Source organism: Triturus cristatus, chromosome 12 (assembly GCF_964204655.1).
Source record: "Triturus cristatus chromosome 12, aTriCri1.1, whole genome shotgun sequence".
Classification (NCBI taxonomy): domain Eukaryota; kingdom Metazoa; phylum Chordata; class Amphibia; order Caudata; family Salamandridae; genus Triturus; species Triturus cristatus.
In genome coordinates this window covers 226,582,880-226,606,015 of record NC_140595.1, presented here as the reverse complement: position 1 = coordinate 226,606,015, position 23,136 = coordinate 226,582,880, and the positions used below count along the sequence as shown (strand labels likewise).

The 23,136-nt window shown below is 45.0% G+C and overlaps 1 protein-coding gene across 5 annotated transcripts in view; it reads right to left on the bottom strand.

Moving 5' to 3' along the window:
• Nucleotides 1–23,136, bottom strand: part of ZDHHC1 (zDHHC palmitoyltransferase 1) — a 477,328-nt gene that overhangs the window by 269,078 nt on the left and 185,114 nt on the right. For all 5 annotated transcript variants that reach the window (XM_085639635.1, XM_085639633.1, XM_085639636.1 and 2 more), the window contains one exon: nt 1,794–1,918. In XM_085639635.1, coding sequence (XP_085495761.1) covers nt 1,794–1,918 — 125 coding nt within the window. The remainder of the gene's footprint in view (nt 1–1,793; nt 1,919–23,136) is intronic.

The following is a 23,136-nucleotide window of genomic DNA, read 5'->3' as shown; positions in this document are numbered from 1 at the left end:
TTTAGTTACAGCCACACTCAGTAAACCTCACAGATCACACTTACTGAATGCAAAATGCAGTTTGAAATGAGCAAATATTTTCAGAACTGTGGTGCTTAGGCAAATGAAGCTGATCTAAAATGCTTCCTTTGATGAATGTATAGGGCACATGTTACTATTAAATTATGCCCATTTACATTAGTATAAAATACCTGTGGTGCATGTTGGGTTGTAACACCTCTCCAATACCCGCTTTAGTTGGCTTATCTTTTTTGCAGTGATATTAAAACACAAAGCAGGGGAAAGGGTGCAGATTTTTTTTAATGATAATAAACTCTGGAAAGTGCAAATAGCAGGGAAGGGTTTTCATTCTTTGTTCAGGGATTCCGTGCGTGTGTAACTTAACTGGTACTCATGTAAAGCCTCAAATACCTTTGGAGTGAAAAAACAGATCACCAACCTCCATTCGCTTTCAATGGTTGTGAGGAAAACTGTTAAATGACCTCGAGATAAAACAGCACATTCAGTTTACCAATAAACCAGCATTAACGAAGAAACAGGGAAATAATTCTAGGCTGCAGCCTCCTAAAAAACCGCTTTCATGCGCTTGTTAACTTTTCGTTGAGGTTTCAGTTTCAATGTACAGTGGTGTAATGCAATATATGCCTCTTCCTCCACCTCACTGAATGTGAAGAGCCCTGTTCAGTCTCCCATATCTCACCGATATTAGTTGTGCCTTTCCGACATTTTTTAAGGGAAGCAACGTATTTCAATATTGTGAATGTGTGCACAATGAAAGGCCACCTTACTTTAGAATTGCTTCATCATTTTCACATTTTCATTAACACAATCCACAGAAATACACTCCACACTATACCACATAATTTCAATCAGCATAATTGCACTAAACTGCAGACACTTCCACACTACACAATTCTACTCCACACATTTCCATTCCAGACCACATAATTCAACAAACCACATAATTCAACACATTTACACAACATACCTTATATATCCACACTGCATAATTCCATATCATGCCACAAAATTCATCAGCATACCACATAATGAAACTACACTACATACCACTCCACAACACAAAATACCATTCCACCTAATTACACTCCATAACACACAATACCACTCCACATAATTCCAGTACACTCAATACCATATAATTACTATCCACATAATCCCACTACACAAATCCAATCCACACCACACAATTCCACAACTAACAATTACAATCAAACCCACATATTTCTACTCCACACCACAGACATCCACTGCACTGCAAACCAAAACAAATGAGTAAAAGACATTATCTATTACAACGCCAATAACTAACTTTCTCAAATTCGACACCTATTGCATCGTAAATGCTTGTTTGGTTTTGTGACGGTAGTTGTTTTAAATACATCCCCGGCCAGTTTGGGGGCTCATGTTATAGAGATTTCCAAACAGAGTACGTACGACCAATCCTGTGAGTCCCCATTGTTGTTGTGAAGTAGATGCAAGGTGATTGATTTCACACGCTTTGCCTTGGGAAAGGCTATAAGCAGATAATGTTCACGCATGACCTCATGACCAATTTTTATTTGCAATACCCCCAATTAGATTTATGTATGGAATTTATGTTCAACGTCACATGTTTAAGGGAATTGTGTATTTTTTTTTCATTGAGGGATTTCGCACACCCTTAGATGGTTTACAAAAACACAAATAAATGGATCAATGTCAGCGATTCCATCAGTAGCAGATTGAAGGACTCTAAGAAACACACATCACATATCGCGGTGAGACAACCCTACCTTGAAAGCTCTCGTCAGTGCGCAGCATGGAGGGGTTGAGGTAGTATTGGATGAAAACATACGAAGCAACGATGGCAACCAGCAGCGAGCTGATGGCAGCAGAGATTATACTGTTCAGAAAAAACCTGGCAAGAGACAGAAAGAGGGGAGGTTCAGGTTAGCACTATATGAAAAGAGCGAGATGATTCTGTATGGCTGCATACAAAGGAAACTGCTGGTGAGACAAACAAATTAAACAGGTTATTCTTCAAAACTACACAAATCCTGGCTCTGCTTGCGCAGTAAGGGATGTAAGTATGTTCTTTCTCCTCCGTATTCCTCAATGCACAACGCTTCCGAATAGGAGCAGAATGTGCAGTGCTTAATTTGCAAAAAAACATAACTGCAGGGGCGCTGGTCAGGAGGCCACTGCAGCCTGCACCACCCATTGCCCCTCACAGGCTCCCTGTAAAAATATTCAAGGTGCTATGACTAGCACATAAAGCACTACACAACTGCGCCCTAAAACTTTAAGATCTAAATTTCAGTGGTACATACCTAGATCCCTCCTTTGCTCAACAGTAAGCAAGACTTGTAGTTCTCAGATTAGCACTGGCTAGATGGGGTGGTAGATCCCCCTCTTATGCTACAGCCAAACTCAAGAACTCATTGCCCCTTTATAGCTAATTGATTAAGGATCACAAGTTATTTAGGAGAAGCCTAAAAACCTGGCTTTTTACTCTCTAGAACCCGTCTAAATTGTAGTCAGGATTCTCGGTCTCCTCCTCTAATCTGTTTTTCAGGCTGATGGTATCAAAAGTGTGTTTTAAAGTAAATTTTCATTTCATTGCAAAACTATTACAGAAAATGACTCAAAGTGATGTCATAGATCTGGTACCTTGGAATAGAGAATGCAGAAAGCCTTCTTGTAGCTATGACACCCTTTGTGTACAGCACCCGATCTAGGAATGCCTAATTACAATACAGTTGTATTTATTCTGTCATTAAAAAAGGGGATGCTTACTTTCTGTTTTCCTCAACAGCTTGGTAGGCAAAAATACCTACTGCTCATTTTTCTGGAACGCTAGACCCAGTTACTGCTACATTGCCTGGAAGTATGAAAACCATAGTGTTGACAGCCATTGCTCATAGTGAATCAATTGTTGTGGGTCACACTTTAATAGTGTTAGTGCCTCACTCAGTGGTGACAATTTTAACTTGAACAAGAACCCAGCATCTGACAAACCATATATTGACAAAATATGAGCAATCGGCATTGGCAGCTCAAAACATATCAGTCAAAATATGTGAAATACTGAATCCAGCTACTTTTTAACCATTGGCAAGAGAGGAAGGTGATGACAAGATGAATGATGTTGATCATGATTGCACTGATGCAACAGAGTTATGATGCACCAGGCCTAGACCTGGGGCCCCATTATACAAAGGGTGCACTTTCCCCGTTTGTGCCCGGTGCAGTTTAAAACAGGTGCACCAGGCACAATCAGGGAAACTGCGCCCTATCACATGGGTGCGCTGCCCCAAGGGCAGCCGCGAACTCGCGCTGCTCCTAGGGCAGCGCATTCTTGTGAAAAACAGAGTTTCTGCTTTGAAGCCATTCCGTGTTCTCACAGTGCAGGCGCCAATCCGCCTGCAATTTGAAGGACGATTAGAGATCCCCTTGCAGGCGGGTGCAGTCTGTGACTGCACCCGCCTGCAAGGGGATGTCTGGGGTGTCCATGGGACCCCCTTTCCTCCCTCCAGAGGGCTGCCATCAGAGGGCGCACCAACAGTGCGCCACCTTTTAGATGGCACACTGTCAGTGCGCCTCCTGAGAGCTTATTTGCCCCTGCTTCCTGTCTGCAATACAGCGCAGAGGCAAAGGGATTCTCTCATTTGCATGGGGCACGCCCCCATGCAAATGAGGGAACTCCCCATGAAGATAGCGCTAGCGCTTTATGTGTGTCCGTGCTATCGATATTACAGAAGGGACGGCACAAGCATCTGTGGCCCCTTCTGTAATACCTAAGTGCCCCGGGGGCGCGCAAAGCAGGGTGCAAACACAAGTTGCACCTTCGGGGCACTTATGTAATACGGCCCCTAATGTTCAAGATGAACCACTAGATTTGGCTGGCTTGGATTTATTTGTGGTTTCTTCATGTTTGTGAGCCATCCAATGAATTTAATAGCAACATATGAAATTTGCACATTGACATGCATTATGGAGGAATCATACTTGTGCAATGTAACTTTGGCACAAGTGACTGGATTGATTGCCATCACCAGAACTTGCTGAATAGCCAATACAATGAGTGTTATAATTTACACTGATAGTCATCATTGTATTGGAGTGGTGCGTGATTCTGGAGAGTTGTGGTCACAGCGAGGTTTAATGACTTCTGCTGTGGCACCAATTTCAAATGTACTATGCATTTTCTTTTTAAAACACATTTTATTTAGCTTCCTATAAGATTACAATAGACAATAAATATTGCAACACCACACAATGTGGTAAACATAGAACAACAAGGTGTAATGCTTAATGCATAATCCCCAAAACTGATAGCCATCAACAGAGGATGTAGCCTTACAGCTAGAGCAGTCGACCTCGAAGGTGGGAAACCGGATTTGCGTCTCGGCAACGACACTCAACATCCTGAGATTCTGGGCAAATCACTTAATCTCCCCATGCCTAACAAAAATGAATGTGTCCTTTTGTAACAAAACTGGTGCTCTTGTAAAGCGCTCTGATACCCGATGTCTCGGGTCTAGTTTGTGCTATATAAAACTAAAAAAAAAAAAAACACCCAACTAGCAAACTTCATAGACGCCAACAACATCCTGGACATCCCCCAATATGGATTCCGCAGCAACCACAGCACCGAGACCACTCTACTCACTGCCACCGACGGCGTCCACTCCCTCCTAGACCAAGGTGAAACGGTAGTCCTCATCCTCCCGGACCTCTTGGCTGCCTTCGACACCGTCTCCCACCGCACCCTAGCCACTAGACTCCACATTGCCGGCATCCACTGCAAGTCCCTCGACTAGATTTGCTCATTCCTCATCGGCAGAACTCAACAAGTCCGATTCCCGCCCTACATCTCAGAACCAACAGAGACCAATTGTGGAGTACACCAAGGGCTCCTCCCTCAGCCCCACCCTCTTCAACATCTACATGGCCCTCTCTCGCAACTATCGTCAGGAACCACGTGCTCAACATAGTCTCTCACACCAACAAACACAATATCACCAAACACTTCCAAAGAAGAATAACCTTTAAACTCCTCACACACGCATACACGGCCTTTCACAACACCGGACTAACATACCTGAACAATCGCCTCTCCTTCCATGCACCCCAAAGACACCGCCGATAAGCCGACCTCTCTCTGGCCAATGTTCCACACATCTACAAGACCCCTTGACGAAAATCCTTCTCCTACCTCGCAGCCAAAGCCTGGAACTACCTCCCCTTCACCTCTGACAAATTCCCACACTGCCCCAGTTCAGGAAGGATCTCAAGACCTGACTCTTTGGATGATCCCAGTACTCGATGGACCCCCCCCCGTAGTACCTTGAGACTCTCGTGGGTGAGTAGTTGCGCTTTACCAACACTGATTGATTGATTGCTCAAAGATCCCCTGTATGGAGAAGGTGTAAAGTGCCAAAGTAATGCCAGAGGCTGCGTCAGTGGTTCGAGTCAACATAAGTTGAATTACTTTATCCAGGCTGGATTTACAAGCCGTGGGCTGTGCAATGGAGATTCTCCCCCGATAGTCAGCCCATTGCTGCCAGATTGTAATGTATGTTTGGGGGCATCCCTGAGCTTCGTACACTGGCTTTTCTCTGTCTAGGCCCTGGTTCCATTCTGCAATCGGGGGGTGCAGAATCCTTCCAGTGGCAAGCTATACCCCTTTTAGCTACTGTAAGGCTAAACCACATGAAGCTGGACATGGAGCGATCATCCTCAAAATCCGCTGATATGTTGAGAAGGGTCAGGCTAGGATCTCACGGAATGGGATGCCCAAACACACGACACAAACGGTTCAGAATTTGACTCCAGTATGATTGTATTACCACACATTCCCATACTATGTGCAGAAAGGTACCTTCAGACTCCACAGAGCAAAGACAAGAGGGGGCGGCAACCATTACCTAGAGTTTGAACGTGTGAAATACGTGCAGTGGAGGTATTTCTGCCCTATGAGTCGCAGTTGGGACCCAATGGATGAGCATCTCCGGGATGCACAAACCTCTGCCCAGTATTCATCCACCAAGGCCCTGATGTCCCGCTCCCAGGCTGTATGCAGTGTAGCAAATGAATCAGGCATGTGGTGAATTAGGGACCTGAGTGATTTTATGTGTGTCCAATTGCCCTAGAAATAGTTTGGTTTTGAGGGGGTTACAGTCAGGGTGGGCCCGGGAGCATCCACTTCTACGACACAAAAGCAGGGTGGACCTGGGTATCGTACAACCATTCATTGATGATTATTAGGTGGGAAGCATGCTAATAGGACTCATTGTTGGCCATGGTGATCCCCAATCATACGTGGATTTGAAGCATTTAGTGAGGGCTATGCCGGGGGTGACATCATTCTATAGAAAACTTCGTAACATGGACTGTATCATCCAGAAAAAGGTGTGCAGTAGTAGGAATGGGTGGTTTTGGAAGTGATAAAGGAACCGGGGAGGGAAACCATCTTTAATATAGCTGAGAGGCCCATGAGGGGCAAAGGAAGGACCAACCAGGTTTTGATGTCCGTCGCCAGTGCCCCTAGAAGCGAACATATATTATTTATCTCCCATGCTTGGGAAGGGTCAGGGGTGACAAACTCCCAAATATTAGAAGCTATGAGTGGTTATCTGGAAGCCGAAGGTCTATCCCAAGTCCTGAGGGGGGGATGGGGGAACCAGGAAGATGGATTCAGAGAATCTGTAGCACATGGGGGCCAGTGGCCTCCGGCTGAGTCAAGAAAATCAAGGTGTCATCACTGTAGAGTGCGACCCTATCCACAGGACCACACTCCCACCCCCGGGCCTGTGCATCTACACGAAGCTACTAGGCCAGGGTTCTATGGCGAGCGCCAAAAAAAAGCAGCAGGGACAATGGACACACCTGACACATGCTCCATCCAATGGGAAAGGGCCTTTTCCACAAATATTAGTTTGATCCTTATTTCAGAAATATTTCACAGGATTTATGTCCCAGGTGCAAAGTATGTAAACAAAACAATGTGGGAAGGAAATCTTCCAAACAATGAGCCATGTACGAAAGACACCAAGTCTGATTCAGAAGAGTATAGGCTGTTTTTGTAGAAATGCCACCATTTAATGGCCTGAAATAGATTCTAGTGATTGTCTGTTTTCTCAGTGAACTAAGGCATACAAAGAGGTGTGATGCACAGAGGAAATTGATTCATAAGTCTGGAATGCCAACTTCGATTGAGACAGGTAACAGAACACATTTTAAGAATGATATTACTAAGATTGTGTGTGTGCATTGACCAGACGTTTAATTGTAGTTATCATTCCGAAGCGCTGGGCTTGGTTGAAAGGTATAATGGTGTTTTGGAAGGCAGGCTGGCGAAAGTGTGTTGTTCCACTTCTTTGAAATGGGCAGATGCTTGAGCTACTAATCATAAGATGTTGGTGCAGGGTAACTTAAAAATGAAGAAAAAGATAGACTCCTCTTGGCAATGTAACAACAGCTATTTACAGCCAGTCCCAATTTGCTGCTTCACTTGCAGCTATTTTTACACACAGTTAAACAATGCTAGTTGCAAAAGTTCAAACAATGAACTACTAGGCAGTTACACATTGGTACACATTAGTTATTGAAAAACATCAGATCACCTGTAATCCTAGACTTTAAATTAATTCTCTACACATCCTTTATTGCAGTTCTAACAATGTTTAAAAAACCTAGTACTCTTCTACTTTTGAATGCATGTTTATTTGTGTGTGTGCACTATCATTGTGCTCCTAAGACCTCTTATCAGAATCTGTGTGTTGTTGGATAATTCAATCTCCTGCTCCTATTGTCTAATCATGTATCAATCTATTGAAAACGCAGAATACGTGTCAGTGTACCTGTGTGCTAAGGCCATGAATTCCTTCAAGGCTGTCAAACACAGGTTTTCCTTTAGCTATGACTTTACAGGTCATGTACTCTGTTCTCAAGTCAACATTTCACCTCTTTTTCATCAACACAAGTTTTTGGCCTGCACGGCTCTTTCACCACGTATCTGTGTGGCGCTCTCTACTGTCGTCTGCTGTTGCCCCATGTTTTCATATTTCATTCCTACCATAACATTCCCCACTCTAGTTGACATTTCAACTACTGGATCTAAATATTGATCTACACTTGGCACTAGTTGATATATGTTGCCCTGAGCTTCTACTACTTGAGTTGGTGTCCTTCTTGGAAACATCCCTCCCGCTTTGGGACCAATCCTTCTATTACAAGCTAAGACTAATTGGATGTAATCAAACAACAGGAGATACCCAGTAAACCCAGTTGAGACCTGGGTAAGTAATGTATGTAACATACAACAATGTCTCAACAGGTAATGTTAAAAGGACAGTTATTAATGACAAGCACAAGAGTTGCAAAGGAAGTAGACAGGGAGACATTAATAGTTATGGCAGTAAATACAAAGAGTGGTCCGTATTTGTACACAAACAGGAAAAGATGAAGTCTATTACATTGAATGCACATGTAACCTGTATATACTTGTGCACATTTGTGCTCATGAAAAACAAGGTGAACCGCACAAGTGATAACATTTACAAAAACAGCAGGAAAAACAGCGCAAGAGAAAAACAAAGTTCAACAATATATACAATGGACTCAATGGTGGTTCTGAAACGTTTTTTAATACAAAGCTTAAACAACAAAAGCAATTACAAGGAACCACCAAGGTTCCGCCAACAGTTGTGCTAAGGGTTGGGGGGGGGGGCTTTAAGGGGGGGGGGGAGAAAATTCCGCGAGCTGGTTCCGGTGTGGGGTCGCAGTGTGCGTGAGTAATTTGGAGCGCCGAGGGTGTAGAGGTACAAGCGCAAGAGGTCTACCAAAGAATTGTCCTGATCCACCACTGGAGACGGCAATGCAGGCGTCAGTCAGGCATGCCTTGCAATTGCTTCTTTACATTAAACTGTGTAAAAAAACTTTTCAGAACCACCATTGAGTCCATTGCATACATTGTTAAACTTTGTCTTTCTCCTGCACCGTTGTTTTGCTGTTTTTGTATATTTCTTCATTTGTCACTTGCGCCGTTCACCTTGTTTTGCATGAGCACAAATGTGGTCTGTACAGGTTACATGTCCATTCAATGCAACAGACTGCATCTTTTCCTTTTTTATCACTGTTTGTGTAAAAACACAGACCACTCTGCATTTATTGCTATAACCATTAATATCTCCCTATCTCCTTCCTTTGCAACTCTTTTGCTTGTCAAAGCAAATTGGATAGCACAATACACAACTAGTAGGACCACAACAGCTGGCAATAAGGCTCCCAACAGTCCAGACATCCAGAATGGCAGAAGAGAAAACCATCTGGTAAACCAGTTATCTGGTGCTCTGTCTTCATCTACCATTTTCTTCTGTAGATTGTACAAAGTTTGTATAGCCTCTGACATACTCCATTTATTTGCATTGTTTGCTTTTATAGAAGTACAGCAAGCAGTTCCTATCTTGGCACATACCCCTTCTTGCATGGCCATCATAAGGTCAAGTACATTACGATGCTGCATTATTATCATTCTCATAGCACGCAGCTCTTCCTTTATGGCATTATATCCATCTTTTGTAGTGTTGATGCACTTGAGGAGCTCCCATCGAGTTATCTGCAACCTTCGAGCTGTTGCCTTAGCCTGAATAAACTGCAGAATGCTCCCAAACAACAGCTATGCATCATTAAACCATCAATACTCTTGAGGAATATCGTTCCACATTATGGTGCTATAAAACTCTGCAGTTCTCTTCCTTCGATGATGCAATAAAGTTGTGGGAGAGCTCAAGGGGTGTTTTGTAAAGTCAATATGTTAATTCAAGGATTTACAATGACAGGGGTGTGCAATGTGAACAATGTGCAGAGGCCAACCGACTTCAGTGGTAACTGGGCGTGCAGTAGTTCTCCACACTGCCAATAGTAGTCTTTGAGGCTGAGGTGCCCCCCTGCATGTTGGCTATTGTGGTACTACAGTGGACATTGTGTCCTACATTAACGGTGCTATCTCCTCTGAAACGTAAAGAAACCAATGTTAGTCTCATGACTGTCTGAGAACTTACTGCACTATCTATCCAAGTGTAATATGCAGCATTGCGATTCCGTATGCACACACACTTGTTTACTGCATCCTGACCAACATCACTACCATTCCATAAAGACATGACCCTACAGGAAAATTTGATATTAGAATGCCAATGGCAAAAACTGATCCAGTGACTCTAAATCCTGGCCTACAAACACAATCTGGGAGTAAAGTATTCACTAAATAGCTATTACACTCAGTGGGCAAGCGTGTTACTTCTAAAAACTCTAAATCTAAAATCATCTGTACCCATTCTACAGTAGTAGGACAACCTGTTTTCTTCATGCGTAACATCTCATACTTAATGTCCTGTCTATCTCTGAGGATATATAAAACTTCTACTGAAGATTGATATTTTGTGGAACTGACTAGAAAATGCAGTACTTTAACATGTTAATTGCATTTGGGCTTTAATCCTACACAAGTAGAGATGCAACAGACATAGAATTGTGCTTGGGGGTATTTCTTTAGTTGAACGTAGCCTATCTGATCCTGTAGCATGAGGAATTAGTGAGCAGATGAAACAGGATTCATTAGTTCTTTCTGAACCTATGTCTGACATGCGCTGATACCACTTATTATCTGATAATCTGGTATGACCGTTATTGTGGGACACATTAGCATGGATAGAAAGTTCTCTTTGTAGGTTTGGGAAGTTATAGCTGGAAGATATGTTGCTACAAAGCAGCAACAATAGAAAAGATAGTATTAAGAGACAAACAAACAAAAAAGAAAACAAAAAACATAACTTCCATGCCGTTAATCGAAAAAATTGTCCAAAGGTGAGGTGGAGGGGTTATTTTTATGATGACAATCTTCTTTCCCCTCTTGTTCTATTTACATTGTCTATAATGCTTGGTGTGATGCTGGATTCAGAACAATATCAGTGAGATGAATCCAGGGTTTTCTGCTAACTACCTTGAGGGCAGTGGTGAGTCACCATGGTCACTATGAATGGTCTGTCGAATCTGAGCTCTCCGTATTTACGGACAAAATAACTTACAAAAACAGCGTCACCTATGTGACCAAGGCAGTGGCGTGCCACTCCTTTACTTTGGTTACCTGCTTAGATATGAACTTTGCAACCTTGATTAATTCATAAAGGTGAACTTGCATTTCATCATTTAGGATTTCCGCTGAACCTTCTCACTGTACATTACTTCTAGTGGCAGGTACTTGCACATTCATGGGTCTCCCTGTCACTATCCGATGGGGTGTCAGGTGATGGACAGAACCATGCATGTTACTAAGTAAAAAGAGTGCCACTATTAGGCAATACAGCCACTTCTTATGTAACAAGGCACATCGCTTACTGACCTTATTCTTTAGCAGGCCATTCAGGCGCTCAACAATGCCATTGCCTTGGGGATGGTAAACAGAGGATAGTTGGCTGGCTGAAGAGGGGTGAAACCCCGAAACCGGTCCTAGGATGCTTGTTTCCAGTCCAGGGAGAACCTGGCTTGGCAGTTCGGGCTGGACTGTTCCCATGAGGCAAAGGGTCAAGGCTGATTTGCATATGGCTGGGTTCAAACTGGAACGGCATGGTGAGCAAAAAAACAATGGATTTAGGCCCAGATCTCTGTACTGGGGTGAATGTACGACATTGTTCTGCATTCTGTCCATCAACTGTTGTTTTTGCATTCGTCTCCCATCTGAACCACAATGTGCAAAGCTTTGTGTTCATCATGTGAGCTTTCCCTACCGCTCCACTATTAACCACAACTATCCTGATGAATGGCCATGTTTGTTAGTGCATCACTGGGACAATAGCAGTAGACTGGGTGGGCAAGCCAAGTAAGGCTCGGGCCTCGCTGGTACGGGCTGGACAACTGGCGAGCCAAACCCGAGTCTAGGCTACCATCCCACGCATTTCATTCATCCCTCCCTAAGGCAGTTTAAAAAGGCAGAAACCATGACGCGCATGACTTCGGAGTGCATGAAATATAAAAAGATGGGTTTTTTCTGCTGTGTCTATGGGCAAACGGAGCAGCAATCGGCATGGGTCTCATTAAATACCCATTAGCTATACACACCGCCACATGATAGACTGATGCCACTTGGTTCTTTCATGGCGGTGTAGCCAGGGAGTCGGAGATGGGAAATAGTCTGTGTATAAAAACTTTTTAGCAGATGTCAACGTAATGATCCAATCTAAGGTACTAAAGTGAAACATAGGAGTTCAAGGCAGAAGTCGTCTTTAAACATGAAGGATTATCAGTGGGGGCTGGCCCTTATGGGCGTCGAGGTTCAGTTGACCTTGTTTCAGCATTTTTTTTATTATACCAGTTGTGAATAATAACCTATTATTTAAAAAAAGGCCGACCCATGCAGTCAGAGGCAGTCTGCCTGGTGGCTAGTGCAGGCGCATCAGGCAGACTGTCGAAGGCTGGCAAGGTCTCAGGGACTTGCCATGCCTCATGGCCGCTCCATTAGTAACGTGCAGCAGCATCACAGGGACCAGTAGCCATATGTGCTTTAGCCCTGAGCCCTGCTCTGCTCAGGGCCACTTGTCACCTCCTCCTCTCCCATGTCATTACAGGGGCTGCGATCAGCAGGAGCCTCACTGAACACACACCAACCTGTGGTGACATGGGAGAGGGTGAGAGGAAACTAATAGCTGGGGCCTAGGCATTATTGCCTGGACTCCAGCTTTCCACTTCCTGCTTCAGTGCTCAATGGCCAAGGAACTGGTTCCAGCCCAGACTGTCTACCTAGCACAGGCAACTGAAGTGGCCGTGCGCAGACAGTTAAAGACAAGAGAAAAAAAATCTGAAATGCTGCATGCATGCGTGCATGGCTGTTTGGGTGCACAGAAGTAATGGTAAACACAACACAGCACAGCAGCACCAAAACATGCAAAAAAAACACACCGCCCACCACCAATCTTGTTAGATTAGGCCTGTGGATGCTCACGTAATGCCGTGTTTTAGTTAGCATTCGCTGCACCATTTTCTTCGTAGACTCCATTTTGTATGCTGATCGAAACTAATCTTTCTTAGTTCTGAGAAATGCCCTTCGCTAAGTTTTGTTTCTGCAATAAAGACAGTTAGTACCAGAGCATAGCTTTCCCACTCAATAAAGGTCCTCTCCCACCTGTCTGATGGTTTGATCGCAGCCCAGAGTGAAACGGCCTTGGACTGTGCTGGGTTGTGCAAGATACGAGACAGAAAACTTTTTTTGTCCGGTTACATCTGCCGTGAAAATTCCACTGTGGGCATGTTCTTCTCCAACCATGAAATGTACATAATGTATCTCTATGCTTGCTGGTCTTTAGTTCCCTGTATAGCACTCTCTCGAGACTGTGCAGACAGGGCCACGCTCTGAGGGTATTTGAATAAACCGTTACTCGTATATATTCTCCACTGTATTTTTGACTCTTCATTTGGAACGGAAGGCTGAAAGTTGGTCAGTTGTGACCCAGGTGGCCCTAGGCAGGTCACTTCCTTTAATCTGTACGCGACCAAAAGATGCGTGGGGAACTCCAAGCGGGGGCCTGCTAATACCTACTGTAGAAGCACCCCACAAACTCACTCAAGAAGCAGCCACCCCACACGTAGAGAAACCCCGAATGGAGCCAGGCACATACACACCTATGGACTCAAAAGCTGCAACAACAGCCCACAACAACCACCAACTGAGAGTAGACACAGACCCTTTCCAGCCAAACCAAAAGGAACACCAAGTGAACCCACAGCACAAAAGGATGAGCAGGAGACACTCAACGGCCCGGCTCACATCCAAACTGTGCATAAGAACCACATCCTCAGGAGGAGGGCCAGAACAAAAACAAGCAAAACAAACTCCACCGAGCAAAGAAAGTGGAATGCACTTAAGGAAACGTAGGAACCGGCCCCAGAACCAGCCTATCCAGATAGGGAGACAACAAAGGTTCCCTACACAGCAAGGAGGCCAACACGTATATGGTGTGTTAAAGAGCACGTTCACCTAGAAGGGCATTCTGGTGCAGAATAACAGATGGGAATTGAGATCCAACTCAATGGTACCCATTCCATCAACCCACCCAAAAAATCATCATGAGGGGGAGAAACGGAAGAAAAACCGCCACCAAAGAATCAAAGGTGCCAATTGCAAGGCCAGCAACCCCAATAGCACATCCCAACAAGAGACTGTGACCTCACCACTGGGTTCCAGGAAAACAACCCTCCACCCGAAAGACCAGCCACCAATGGCATCATGCCACACACTTCGGCTCTCTGAAAGCCCAGGAGCAACACACTGAGCATACAACAGGGAAACAGCCAAGCCCCAACAAAACAGTCTAGAAGAAAGTCCAAGAAATCAATCCTGTACACAGGAAAAGCAAACTGACGTTTCTCAGAACACCATCCCCGAAAAGAAACTCAACCCCCGGCAGAAGAATACTGCTAAGCCGGTGACCAGGTATCCAAAATAAATGAGCAACCTCAAGAGAACAAACGAGAAACACAACGCCCACCACCCAACAGCCAGCCCACCAAGTGTAATCAGGCTAGACCTCCCCAAAACAGACAGGGAAACAACAGCGGACATGGACACAGAGGAAACCTCCAACATGGCAACACTGCCAACTGCCACAACTGAGGGAACCAAGGCCACCCGCCACATCCTGGAACCACCAGAACCACAGAAGCTTCATCCCAAATCAAAACCCACAAAGTAATACAATTGGAGGAAAGGCATACATCAAGCTTCCACCCCCCAGAGAAAGGACAGCGCAGCTACCACCCAAACCCTGCACGTCAGACCCAATGCAAAATTGGGTCCACAACGTGGCCCCCGAGCCACAAACAGATCCACTTGGGGAACCCCAAACAATTGCACCAGGACCCCAAACACTTCTGATCCCAAAGCCAACCAAGGCGGGAAGGAAATATCCAGCTCAAGCATCGGCGGACAGCGTAACAGGAAAAAGAACCGCACTCAGATACAGACACTGTGCAGTCCACTGGCAAAACGGTCATGTGAACATTCAAGGAAGCCACTCAGGCACTGCCTTGAAAGATACAAAGCATCTCACCATAGGGATGTCCAACCTCAACTGAACTTTCTGTAGCACCACCACCAAAAGAAATTGAACCACCACCAACAGTACAACCCAAATGCCACCAACTGGAAGACCACCGAACCACATGGATAGACCAGAGACCCGGAACACAGCAGAGAGCAATAACAGCTCCCCCCTCCCCCCCAAAAAAAAAACTGTGTGCTGGTATCCAGCGTCCAGCCCACACACTGCAGGTGCACAAACGGAGAACACTTCTCCAGATTTTCCACATCCAACCACCAAGCCAATGCTTGCAAGCTTACCTGTTCCCCCGGATTAACGTGCGTAATTGGCACCCAAAGCAGAAGGATGCAACACAACAAGGAAAACAAAGGCAACCAGACCCAAGGAACAAAACAGAAAGTAGCGAACATCAATCCATGAATTCAGCGGCCAAGACAGCCTTTCGGATGGACACAAGAGACATCCCCCAAGTCTAGAAAGAAACCCTTTACATTCCATCGTGGGGAAGACCCCATCAAGAAACAGTAGTTCCTGCAAGGTAATCGAAGAGACACCATCAGGCTCATCAACTAACCGAACCAAGGAAGAAGACAGCAGACCACCAGAAACCAGGCCCGTGCAGTAGAAACAGAAGAGGAACATAACAGCCAGTCAACTAAGAAAGGGAACACCAAGTTCCCCGGAGCATGTAACAAGAGTACTAAAAGCGCCAACACCTGTGCAAACACAGAGGGATAAACAGAAGACCAAAGGGCAACATTCAAAATGGACAATGACCCCCCACCCACACAGAACCTCCTAAATATTAGCGAAGCAGGGATGTGGAATTCTTATAGCCCGACGCCCAGGACATATTGTTTGGGGTCAAGGACAACAAGTTTTAATGTGTATTTTGTCCTTGGGACAAGTAGGCCCAACCCCCTGCAGCACAAACCAGTTGGCTGTCAGTTTGCAGCTCCAAATTATGGATCAGGGAAGGGCACTGTCTGCAATTAAGGTCATATTTGTGTCCATATGTTAGTGCTGTTCAAACTTGTATTTATAGTTCATTCATTGAAAGCCATTATTGTTGTTAGGGTGAGCGCTCTAAGTAAATGTTGTAAGCTCTGACTGCACTACTGACAATGGTTCCAGTATAAAAATGGATACAGACGTATTTGCAGAAGCTTGAAAGCAAGATTGATGATTCTTTGCTTTCAAAACAAAATATTCATAAAAAATGGAAGTAGGGAAAAAAAGCATTTTGCTAAACTACTTTAACATTTCAGGTACCTTTTCTTTGCAGCATCATTTAGTAAAATGTGTTGATGCATGCTAGTATTTCCCAAAAATATTCATAATGGAAAATCAGTGTAAACAGTTTCAATAAGATGATGGGAAATATAAAAATAAACAAGCATTGGCAAAGTCAGTGGGTCTGAAATTGGTGGTCAGCGTTTTAGTTATGCCAATGTGTGACTTGTTTTGGCTCCGTTTTTGTAAAACATTATCGTGTCGGAGCTGCCGGACCCTCACCATTATAACAAACATTGACAAAAGCAAAAACAATTGGGGTCTCAAAAAGCACACACTGCCACAGTTGTTACTGGCACTGAACAAAACTACTTTGTGTGCCGATATGCTCCTTGTGAAAGCGCAGAATGCTGTCACAGTGAACCCCGCCGATACAGAGAGAGACAGAATTTTAATAAACACAAAAGGTCATGGTTAACGCCAGACAAAATTAGGGGCCCAATTATTAAAGAAAAACACCTGAGCCCCAACAATCTACCTTGACACTTGGGGCTGAAGGCACTGCATCCCAGACACTAACATACTCTGAGAGGTCAATCCAGCCATTAGTGTATTTACTTTGACCACTGCAGGCAAAACCCCCACAAAACCCTGAAGAGGGTATCACCAAGCCAGGTATCTCAGGAAGGCATGTCTGGCCACATCCTTCCACTCACCCCCTCAAAACCAACCGGACAGATTAATATAAAGGAAGAAACCCACTAAGAAACTGTAAAGCTCAGAGCCCTGAATAACCGTCCCATGACCTCCTCTTCAGAATCCCTGCCATAATCTAGAGGCCCAGGGGAAAACAACAAAAGAGTACAAAGAACCACAGAACCAAGGAAAGAAACGCTGTGGAAAGGCAGCTCCAACAAGATTATGCACATCTACAAAACAAGAGGCAGCCAGGGAAACAGTAACTGCCCCTCAACAACATTGTCATTACTCCTCAACTGTTGCTAGAGTATCAAAGAAATTCAAGCAACTGACACTCCAACGGAGGCTCACGCTGCCCAATCACTGCATGAGACACTCGGCATAAATAACACCACAAAGGAGACTCGTGCCATTGAAATATTGCCATGCGTGAGCCCCGACCAGAATCAAGCCCCCCGGAGACCTTGTGCTGAATTTTAAAAGGACGACCTTACAACACCTTGCCTCCACTGGTGGTACTCGAAGCCTTGGGAGGTCTGCTATTCCAAACAGCCATGGCATTGCCTCGAAAGTATTGCTCCTGGCTTCCAGTGCGAGGCTCCAACAAAGACCAAGGAGAGGCTTGCTCTGTCCCAGTGAATGCCAGTGCAGCCTTTCTACCCTGCCCCTATCAGAAAGCGCCGGCAGCCACAGCCAAATACAGGACGCTCGTAGCACCGAGGAATGCGGACCCCGTTAAAAGGAGCTCTAACACAAGGAAAACAGGCAGAGAACTGGACCCTCTAAAGCAGGGACTCCAACACCCTGCAAATTCCAGTATCACAACTAGCCACTAAGGCAGACCAGTACATACTTAGCTGCATATCCCACAGACCTGCAAAACCAAGAACCTGCCTGACAACGTACTGCAGAAAAAAATGTCAGGGTTTCAGGAGAGAGACTTGTCTTCGTCTGTAAGATGCCTTCTGACAGTGATGAGTTTTTGGATACTGAGGCAGTAGCCTCATTACTCCACATTCATTTTGAGTTTTTTAGTTGCTGTTTCGGTTTTCTTATTGATGTGTGACACTTTGTCAGTGTTGAAGTAGGATCACAAGGTCAGCGCTGTGATGGGCTCAGGGTTTCCGGTTGTGTGGTCAGAGGTTTTATATCCCACAGGAGGTGGGTGTGGCCTAGAAGGGGATGGGTGCGGTGCGTGATTTTTGGTTTTGCTTGATTAAGGCTGCAGGGAGGAGCTGACTCTCATATACGCAAGGACTGTGACGGAGAGGTCGGACGAGGCGGTAATAAAAATGTGAATGGGACAATGAGGGAGTAAGTGTGAGTGAGCGACAGAGGAAGGAAAATTAGTTTGAGGCAGTGTAAAAAACAGAGTTTTAGGAGTGAGAACGAATGTGATTAGCATAAGTAAGTGAATGTGCATGAGTGAGCTTGCATGAGGGTGGTGTGTGTAATTGAGAGAGAAACTTTGCTGCTGGCCCTGGTAATGGAATTACAATTTTGATACGTTGTCAATTAAAAAAAAAACATACAATAAATGTAATAAAAGTATTGAAATTGATTAGGAATAAAATTAGCTACTGCATCCTGTTAAAAAAGTGCCAACACTTTTCCAGGTTTAACTCAAATGGTCCCATGAGTGCCAAGTATTTTAGAATAAGCTTTCAGTTTTTTGTGTTTTTTTTTTACTCTCCTCTTCATCAGCCGATTACGGGTGAGAGACGATTACGTAAATCTAACTAAATTAGCGGTCATTTATAAATCTTGAGCCCTCAGAGCAAATCTCACTGGGATTAAGGCCCTCAGCTATTGTTCCAATCATTTACTTCGTTCAGAAATAAGCAAAAGACAAACTGATGTGCATTAGGCTTTCAAGTTTGTATCTATAGAGGAGGGAGCTTTTAGGGCAGTTCTTAAAAGCCACTAAATAAAGTCTGAAGTCCATTTAAGGGATGCACAGAAAGGGAAAACGAATAAAACAGTATCTAATAGATTTAGCTAAAGGGTCCGAGAGGCAGTTAGACGGTTTATTTTCATTAAAACTCTCCACAATATAATCGGAGTGCTTTCTGGAATGATGATCCTCGGAGTCTCCTATAAAAAGATATGGCTTGCAGCCAGCACTTTAAAATGCCGCCAAGAGACTGGAGATTACCATGGTGCTTCCCACTGTGAAGTGCGCAGCGCAAAGCTCCAAACATTGCCCGCGGAGTTTAAGAGTGTTGAAGAGAAACCTTGCAAGATGATGGCCCAGAGAGTTTTCCCTAGGGCACCCCATAACATGACAAGTTAGCAAAAAAATGGAATATAACTTGTATTGATGGACGTTGTAGAATTCCAGCTTAATGTGCGATTGATAGGTTGAGCTGCGCAGCCACAAGATTGACCTCAGCAGGTTACACTGTGCTCGGTCGAGCAAGGAGCCCAGACCCTAGTCAATATACATGTAAAGGGCTGCTTTAATCAATAACGGCAGAGGTTTTATCGAAGGGCTTTCAAAGTTCTTATACCCTTGCCCTTATACTGGAGGTAATTAATGGCTTAAAGAGGCACCTACCTCACAACGCACTGCACCAGAGAAAGCAACCAACATACAATAAAGAAATACCAGGCCTCAACCCAAAGATCGAGGTCAGCCAGGCAGTAAGAGACAGACCAGGCTCCAAACACACAGAAGTTACACAGATTGCACACATGCAAGCAGACAGGATCTCAGTAGCCAAAGAGTGGTCTGGGAGGGGTGAGAAAACCCCAGAGCAAATTTCATCCTTAGGGGAACACAGGGCTAGCCAGCCAACCAGGGGAGAGAGGAGAACTGGCAACAGAACAAAAACATCTCACTCACCACCCTGGATAAGAGGAACACCACAAGAATCCCCACCTCAATGCGAAAACAACACAAAACCCCAGTAAAGGGGAGGAAATGGCAACAAGACCAGCTAACTGGTCATTACAAGCCTCAATTCCACGAGGGGCACATCAACAAAATAATAAGGAGGCACAAGTATTCAAACAAAAGGAGGCAGAGGTGTCAGCCATTAACACCAAGCATTTGCAATGCAATCGGTCTCGCCTTTGGGACCTTATATGTATTTAGCTATGCAGCGCATTAGCCTGGGGGGCTAAAACATCTACTGTTCTTTAACATGCATCTCCAATCACCTCCTGCTTTTAACGGCCATTCTTCCAAGTAGGGTTGAACAGTCTGCTTTATTAATGCATACAGTCCTTCTGGAAGAAATGCTCTGTTTCTAACAACAACAAAAAACACCCAAAGAATAATTATAGGACTATTGTGTGTTATGGTGTAGCAGAGGATCACTGCATCAAGGTCACGTAAACAGTAAGATTTACAAAAAGTGCCTCTTTGCAAGCTCTGCATTTTTGATATCGTTTTGACCAGTGTTCCAGGATGCAGGCGGCCTTTTTATGCAATGCAGTTTCAAATCATCTGGGAAGAAGAAGGAGTGAGTGCTATAAAAGCAGAAGAACATGTGCTTTGTTTCCCCTGTGATCATCTTGTGCATTGCTGGCTCTGCAATGAAGATACAAGCAGCTGCTGGTGAGAGCAGAGGTCTGCAGCCCGCCCTTTCCGAAAGAACTTGTTGTTTCCTTGCATCCACAGTCTTTACTTATGCGTGCGAATAAAATGCAGCCTGAGACGGCCTCCAGCAAGGAGGGCTAATGTGTGTGCTCTAAAATCAGCAAGAAAGGGCGAGAATTGGGAATTGAACAATAAATGAAACAGGGACAATTAATTAAAAAGAAAATAACAGAAACAGTCGGGGAATCGAACCCTGCGCCGATTGGTTGTACGCCCAGATAACCAACCGTGTGAGCCGCCCTAAACTTAGGAATAAAGCAGTCCCACTTGCCAGAAGTAAGGTTATAAGGGGCTGCAAAGTACAACCATGCATTAACAGTAGTAAACTGAGCAGTCCTTACGTATGCGTGGATAGAAGGCGGAGGCTCCTGATGTGAGCAGGCTGGTGTTGATCGGAGAATCGCTTCAAGGATAGTGCCACTCATAAACGTGTGGTAAGATAGGGATGAGGTGTACAGGCAGAGCTGGGCACGCGAGAAGGATGTGAGCTGGTGGGGATGGTAGTGGAAGGAAGCATACGGCTGTCTACAGCGAGTGACCCGGATGGCCTCCAGCAGAGGGCTAAACTGTGTGCGCCCCTAAAACCGTCACAAAAGGGTGAGAATTTTTTTTGATAACAAATGTTATTGATTTTCAAAGAAAGCATACAACACAAACGAAGTACACACAGTCGATTCAATAAACGGTGCACCTGAGAACATAGTACTCCACAACACGGCACATCAATATCTGGTGATTGAAGGGGTTGAGCCTGGAAAAGGGTGAGAATGTAACAATGAATGATAAATGAAACAGGGAATATTAAAAAGAAAATAACTGGAACTGTTGGGATCAAACCCGGCACCTGTTGATTGTATGCCCAGATAACCAACCGTGTGAGCCATCCTAGGCTTACAGATGAAGAAGGAGGGCACAGCGCATGCGTTTAATAGGGGGAAGGTGGTGCGGCGCGAGGCCTGTGCGGCAAGCAAGTGGGATCCGAGAGAGCCTCCCAGCAGAAAGAAGGTTGCAACCGCCGTGCTCAAGGGGCAGAGATGAAACAAGCATTGGAAAGGTCAGTAAGTAAAGCGGGCGCCTGCTGAAATATTAAGCTTGGCGCCCGTATTGTCGCTAAAGCTGAACGTTTTGCACGCGCCCCAGGGCGGGACGGCAACGAGGAGCAAGCTGCAACACTGACTAATGAAACAAAAGGAAGTAGTACCTAAATGAATAGATAACAGCCCCGCAGCAGAACTAAACTGTAGTTGGTCAGTGCTGCTTCCTGCAAAACTTGAAGCAAAACAGAAGTGAAGTATCGGATCGCAAGCTAACGATAAGCCAGCTAACAACAGCAATGCTACAGTTAACCAATGGCAAGTGGCAGGAGAAATTACCCTCGATATTGTGTTTACTATAGGTCTTGCGAAAGCGCATGTGCTGTCTAGGCTCAACCTAAACATGCATTCCCCTTCACAGGAGGCGCAAAGTGAGTGCAGGTCAGCTGCCAGACCACTCCAAAACCCAAGCACAAACCAGCTTTGGCACAGCCACCTGTGGGACCTACCAGGCGCGCAACACCCATTGGACTCACAGGGCCCCCCCCCCCCGTCATGTGTGGCAGCCCGGGATGAGACAGCTTCCCGGCGCACACACAGACGCACCCGAGCACTTCACAGGTCTTTAAAAGACCATTTGCATGTTAATGAGGCCTCGCTGTTGTTTCACCCCTTCTAAGAGCCCCTGCAGCTCCACTCTGCCTATGGCTTAAAAGATTCAGCCCCCCCCCGAAATTTTTTCTTAGCCCCCCCCGAAATTTGGCTCTAGTTGCGCCTCTGGGACCTACTGGCTTCGCCAATGCGTTTTGGTAATGATGTGCAGCATCGGCAAGATGCTGTGCAGCATGCCTGAGACAGGTTTAATTTTTTTTTAATTTGATATTGTGTCATATTGTAGGCACACGCAGGAGTCATTATGAAAAATTAGCGTAAAGGGATTTTTTTTTTACTGTGGGGGACTAAAGCAATAGATGCCTGGTCCCCTCCCTTTCCCCCAAAAAATACAAAAATAAAAATACGGTGGAGAGCAACTGAGGAGCAGGTGGGCGTGAACAGAGGAGTAGCTGGGTAAGCAAAGGAAAGCGGTGGGAGGAAGGAACGAGTTGTGGCGTGGTGGAAGGGGGAAAAGCAGCACATGTGAAAGCTACCAGTGGGAGAAGTGCACAAGTGAACAAGCATTGGTAAATGCATTGGGTTTTGCCTGTGGGATTAATAATAAGTTAAGAGGAGTGGGAGCAGTGTCTGGGTGAAGGGAGAATGGTGTGAGTGTTCTCAATGCATGGTGATTGGGTTGTGTTCAGTGCAGAATTAGAACTCTGCAAGTGTACAGGGTGAGAGATGTTACCCTGTACAAGGTAAGAGGTGTGCGAGTAGTGGGTGAGCGGTATGTTAATTGCAGGAAGAGCGGTTTGAGTTCAGTGTGAGAGGTGTGGGTAGAGTGTGAGGAATGTGAAGGATGAGAGCTATG